Consider the following 6,834-nt stretch of genomic DNA (forward strand, 5'->3'; position numbering starts at 1 on the left):
GGAGCTAAACTAAGAGTGAGCTTGAGACCCTTTGTGATGTTGAAAAAATTGGTATATTTTGCCACCTAGTGGACACTTTTTGGTTATACAACGTACTTATGTGGACCTGAAGACTTAATATAATAATTACATTTTCACTTTTAAACACATTTTTTTTTAAATATTTACATTTTATATTATATTTCATAATTCATTTTTTTTAAACACAGTTTTTAAAATGCATATTAATTTAAATGAAATTATAAAAAAAAAATAAAAAAAAATTCCACTACATTTCCACTACACTGCCCTTACCACATCTGAATTTGTGATTAAATTAATGCACTGGAAATGACATTACGTTTTAACACAGGTTTCAGGGTTGCTAGATTTGAATCATATGATATTTTAAATCATTTCATAATTAAATTTTACAATATTATATACAATTATTAAATATCAGAATAATTTTGAAGAATTTGTCAACAACAACTTCATTGTTCAGTGGGGCATTTTTAATTATAGATTTAAATCATTTTCACACAATAATCATGGAAATGGTTTATTCTAATTTCTTTATTTATATCATATATATAAAGTATTTTTTTTTTTTTTTTTTTTTACGTACTTATTAAGATTTGTATAATGGGTTGGCAAATTTTAAAACTGAAATGGGTCTATGACAAGGGGAAAGTTGCAAAAATAAACAATATTGTTTTAATGTGATATTCATATAACCAAAAGAGATACAATTTGTTAGCTTTAATAAAAAAATACACCTGGGACATAAAAGTACTTGAAGTATAGTTGAAGGAAAGTTATAACTTTTGTTTAATTAGAAAGGGAAAGCTTCTGGATATCTTATCACAGTTGTCACACTTTTATCACACTTTGAAGATTTCTTAGAATATCCCGTGGCAAGAAAAGGAATGGTGATTTGATCTAGTCTCGGAAATTTAAACCTCACATTCCAGGAACATGCTTCACTGCCAAAACATGAATATCAAAAACAACCCACATTTACATAGTAAGCCACATGAACACTAGAGGTACAAGTACATCTTGCAAAACACAATTTCATGAGTTGTGTCTATGAGTTGCATAAGCATCCCTGCAGGTATCAGTTTGCAGCTGGCTCGCACGCTTGTTTATATTTACATGGATGATGTTCATGCAGGGCCAACAAACTGTTCTCAGTGACATTTAATAAAGGTTGTGCTCTAGATCAGGGGTGTCAAAGGTTAGTTCTAGGTTTTTCTTTCTTTCATTCTTTCTTATACTATTATAGTATTTATTATTATTTAGAATTGGCTTTTATTTTTATATTTTCATTTTCACATAAATTATTAATTTTATTTCACATTTCAGTATAATTTATATATTTTGTTATTTAGTATTCCTTATTAGCGTTTTAGATTTTTTTTCCAGGTTTAGTTTTAGTAAATGTAATACTAAATGTAATACTTCACTATTTTTATTTCAGTTTGTTGCCAAAGTTAAACATTTTCATATTTCTTTCAACTTTTTTTTTTTTTATTAATTAAAACAATTTTTAACAATGTTAGTTTTAGTTAATAATAACAATTTTTTTTTTCTGACGTTGGTTGTACAACATCATACAACATGCCATTTATTTGCTGGACAAAGATTTTTCAGTAATAACAAGCAATGAAGCAGCATATAATAAACATGACTATACAGCTGAAAATATATGTTTACCAGTTATAAAATTAACCACCTACATTTACAACACACAGTACATATGCCACTTTTTATCAAATACTTTGTCAAAAAAAAAAAAATGCTAAAATAAATAAATACATTACAGCTGCTTGAAAACATTTCTCAGGTATTTTCCTTTGATGATAAAATTGGCTCCTACCTTCGATGGGCACATACTGGTCTCAACATGTTGCTTTAGCACTCATGTGAGTGAGATGATGATGCAACAGATATGACTGACATATTATGTTCCAATATATTCTACAGTGACCATGTGCTATCTCAGGGAGGACAATGACACTTTCAGCATAATATTGCGTGAAGTCGCTGTTGAGGGGTGGGACAGTTTGTTTACAAATTCACTGTGCTAAAATTGTGAAACGGAAAGTCTGACGTCTGTCTCTTCACCGCCCAACCATCTGATCTCTCTTCCAGAACCATTCAGACGGATGTTAATGGCAAGCAGCCATCATTACAAACAGGTGAGGAACAATAGAAGCTAAAACAGACTGTGTTACACAACTCACCCCTTGCTCAATTGCCCTAAAATCCTTCTGCATTTCTCACATACCATACAACAGCTGATACAAATGCTCCAAGGACACAAAGTGCAGCTATCAAAATGTCATATTTTGGCCATTGACCCACCATGTTGTTGTGCAGTCTGGGAAGTTCTGGATATCTGAATGTCTGCATGCCAACAGGTATCACATGTGTGTATTTGCCTGACTATGTGATTCGCCTACACATTTCTCTCGCAGATGGAGAGCTTGGAAAGGGAGGGGGGTCTGTGTTGCTAAGTTTGGCATGTGACTTGTTCTTTAGTGGGTTGTGTTGGAGGGCTGCATGTTTCCTCCGAATCAAATCGCATAAACAAGTGGTGGGAGCAATCCTGTCCCAACCACCTCACAGATCAAGTGTCACAGGCAGCCAGCCGGTATATAAACCCTGAGGTTGTCCAGCCCCGACAGATCAAATAAGCTAGGTTAAGGCAGAAGCACCCAGAAAAGCTCAAGCTCAACTGAAAGGCAAAGCAGTGAAGGTTATAAGGACTCTACCTCAAACGACAGCAATGGACATCCAAACGGGTCAAATAGTCCGGGCTCCAAGTCCCATGGAGAGCCTGGAGAAGCAGCTGAGCTGCCCCATCTGCTTGGACATGTTCACAAAGCCAGTTGTCATTCTACCATGCCAGCACAATCTGTGCCGCAGCTGTGCCAGTGACCTCTACGACTCCAAAAACCCATACCATTACTCTGGAGGCATCTTCCGATGCCCTACCTGCCGATTTGAGGTGGTGCTTGACCGTCATGGTGTCTACGGTCTGCAGAGGAACCTTCTGGTGGAGAACATCATCGACATCTATAAGCAGCAGTTGGAGAAAGGAGGTAATGCCCTTGAACCCCCTCTGAAATCCAAAGAAACAAAAGAGCCTCTATGCGAAATACATGAAGATGAAAAAATTAACATCTACTGTGTGACCTGCCAGACACCTACTTGCTCTATGTGCAAAGTATTTGGTCAGCACAAGGACTGTGAAGTTTCCACTCTTAAAGGTGTTTATGAAGCCCAGAAGTCTGAACTTAAAAATTCCATCGACCTGCTAGGAGCCAGCAACAGCTGCTTGCAAGTGATGTTGACGCAGATTAATGAAACCTGCAAAACGGTGGAAGAAAACAGCCAAGCGCAGAAGCAGAAGCTGGGGGAGAATTTTGACCTGCTCTATGCCATCCTAGAAGACCGCAAGGCCCATCTCCTGGAGCAGATCACTCAAGAACAAGATGAGAAGGTGGCTCTGGTGCGATCGCTAATCCAGCAGTACAATGAACAGCTGCAGGCCAGCATCAAGCTGATGGACAAAGCCTCCCAGACCATGGACAACGGCAATACGGTTGAATTCCTCATTGCTGCCAAGCAGCTGCTCACAGAAGCCAAAGATGCATCCAAGAACTCCCATCTACAGAGGCCGGAGCCCGGCTTTGAGAGTATGGACCATTTCACGCTCTTCACAGAAGACGTAGAGACCATGCTTTCAAAAATAGACTTTGGAGTCGCTGGAGATGATGATGAGGATGAAGAAGAGGAGGAGGAGGAAGAAGAAGAGGAAGAATAAACAAAGATAAAATGTAGAAAAAAGACTTAGCGGGGAAAAAGAGACGACAATAGATACAAAACTTTCATGGTTCATGATAAGAACAATCATCTGCTTTTGATGACTGTGAGACAAGGGAAGTGCAATCTAAAAGCAGTTTTAGTACAAATTGTACAAATTGCACCATTTGTAATGTCTTTTCCACTTGACTTTTGTACTTTTTTATTAATATGGATGTTCATATTGAATTATGTTTTTTTTTATATTTTAGTAGAAAATAGAAGATTATGTTTTGTTTGCTAAATTAAAGCTAGATTAATAGGCTGTAGAATACAACTTTGCTTACTTTAATGGGTCATGTGAGATACAACTGTTTGAATACTTGAAATATTAAGTTACGCTCTTGACTAATGAACTGTAATGTAATGTTCATTTTCATTGTATAATTCAGTGGAAATAAAAAACTTACAAAGCCAGATTTATTTAAATTACTCCATTCATTTGTTGAGATACACACACCTTCAAATGGCCTTAAAATTCTTGCCATTTTACATCTATCAACTGGGTTGCTATATCTGCATTCTCTCTAACCTATGATTGTGAGGCATTGCCCTACACAGTTAAAGTGGGTGGCTATTTTAGCATGGTGAGAATGAGAGAGGCCACAGATCTCCAGGAATAGACTCACAGTGAGCTACAGGCCTCATGTTTCCAACCTTGACAATCACAGCTGCTTACAGGCATGTCTGAGGGAGTTTTGGGACAGAGGTTAACACTGACTCTGCTGTCAGATACAAACACAGTTGCCATGGTCCTAAAAACAAGCCCTAACACTGGATTTAAATAACAATTCTGTACGTGTCAAGTAAACAAGTAATGCCATTATATGTCTATATATAAAAATTAAAAAAAATAAAACTAAAAGTTTGAGCAGAGACTGAACAATATTTACCTATTTTAATCAGTAATTTATTTCTTTAAAAAAAAAATATCACAACCACTAAAAAATGTGTATTATAAACTGCTAAAAAAAATAAAGGGTACACTTGTGGGTTACGTTGTGTTGTTTAAGTGCTCCCTTTATTTTTTTGAGCAGTTTAAATATATATATATATATATATATATATATATATATATATATATATATATATATATATATATATATATATATAAAATGAAATCACTGATGCTGAGAGAAAGGCAAGAGAGATAAAGGGTTAATGTTTAACCTTTACTGTAATGGCACCTCTAGCCATGCCAAACCCTGTCAGCACATCTACCAGGCATTTGATGTTGAACTTTTAATGGACTACAAATCAAAGACAACAGACTGCTGTGAGTTTTCACTTACCTTTTTTCATAATAACTTGTTTTCATATTCTTTGATTTATTAGTATGTATTAAAATGTTGTTACATTCTACATTTAATTTAAAATATTTTTAAATCATAGATTTTTTCAATGTTTTAAATGTTTTGTATAACCTGTCAAACTGATGTATGTAGAACCCACCCCCTTTGGCTTTTAGTGAAGGCTGACTCATCAGTTTTCTACCCCTACCATATTAAACCTCCCTATATAAAGACTGGGCATCCTAATTGACTTACTCAGCATGGACTATAATAGGGCCTACAGCCATTAGTTTTTTTTTTTTTTTGTACACTTTGCCAGTGACCTCTATGACTCCAGAAACCCATACCATTTCTCTTCTCAGTACTCAGTTTCAGTAATGTTAATCAAACAACAATTAAATGTGTATATGTTAAATAAACCTACTGCATTAGAACAATGACTTTATTTAATATTTACTTTGTATCTATCGTATTTGTCTTATGGTTTGTAATTTGCTTCTCTATTTTATTATATAACAAAATAACTATTAAGCATGTATGTGTGTGTGTGTGTGTGTGACAGTATATATGATTTAATTGCATTTTAAGTTTTTATTTTATTGGCTGAAAATCGAAAACATAATTAAGGATGAGCCGCTCTCTTTGTTTTTTTTTGTGGAACACACTGCTGATCTGCTGATATTGATGAACAAGTCACTCAAGGTACACCCTGCACCGGTCCTTGCAAACTCCAGCTATGGCCCTGAACACCATATATGTTATTTTCTCACACACATATGTATCTGTTTATCTGTCAGCATGAGAAAACATCTGTTTTCAGTCTTTTAGTTTTAAAACAGATCATGGCAACACTAGGTGGCGCTTTTAAGGGCAGCCGCATGACTTTTGAGCTGCTCAGAACATACCTTTTTTTAGCTTTTTAAACAGTACTAACTTAACATAGTCTAGAAATGCACAAACGGATCACCTAATGGTGTGATTTTATTCTTAAATTGGGCATCAGGACATCTGGATGGAATTACTTGATGGATATTTGATGGATTCTAGGAACATTGCGGCCTACTCGACTACAGTTGGATGGATGAAAATTCTCCACTGCAACCTCTTAAGTAACTACCATTGTCTTTCCCCAAGTTAACAATGGCACAACTCAGTTTTAAGAACAATTTAAACTTTATAATAAGCCTGAAAAAATATGCATTCCCGTTGGCCCCTGAAGTCAAAACCATCTTGCAGAAAACTGGGATTCTACGACTTAGATCTCGCCCAAGGGGTAAGAAAGCTGGGAAAAATTACATTCACACAATATTTACAATTGTTGGAAATCGTCCTTCTCTCTGTGGGACTACAGTGGATGCTAAGAGCAAGTCTGTTTGCTTCTGACTGTTGTCACCATCCCAAGAACTTAATTTACATTAAGACAAACCAACATAAATCAAGACCAATCATGCCTGGTTTTCTACTTTCCAATGTGCGCTCCTTACGCTTCAAGTGCGATGAGTTGTACAGTATAGCTGTGAATAATAACTCAGCAGTTATTGCTGTATCCGAGACCTGGCTAAATGCTGATATCCCAGACTCAAATGTAACTCTGCCAGGATATACAATACATCGGCGGGATCGTGAGGGGTGTGGGGGAGGAGGAGTCGCTTTGTATGTCGATGAAAACATCACCCAGATTCGACTGACT

The 6,834-nt window shown here is 35.9% G+C and overlaps 1 protein-coding gene across 1 annotated transcript; it reads left to right on the forward strand.

Moving 5' to 3' along the window:
• The first annotated feature begins 2,647 nt into the window (after positions 1-2,647).
• On the forward strand, positions 2,648-4,269 carry trim63a (tripartite motif containing 63a). The gene has a single exon (XM_052559038.1). It carries the CDS (start codon positions 2,774-2,776, stop codon positions 3,812-3,814), a length of 1,041 nt encoding a protein of 346 aa, XP_052414998.1. The 5' UTR covers positions 2,648-2,773; the 3' UTR covers positions 3,815-4,269.
• The last annotated feature ends 2,565 nt before the right edge of the window (positions 4,270-6,834 follow it).

The sequence above is a fragment of the Carassius gibelio genome, chromosome B6, assembly GCF_023724105.1.
Source record: "Carassius gibelio isolate Cgi1373 ecotype wild population from Czech Republic chromosome B6, carGib1.2-hapl.c, whole genome shotgun sequence".
Lineage (NCBI taxonomy): Eukaryota > Metazoa > Chordata > Actinopteri > Cypriniformes > Cyprinidae > Carassius > Carassius gibelio.

Bases quoted from the DNA above. Each gene is read 5' to 3' on its own strand.
- trim63a (XM_052559038.1), top strand. From the start codon at position 2,774: ATGGACATCCAAACGGGTCAAATAGTCCGGGCTCCAAGTCCCATGGAG.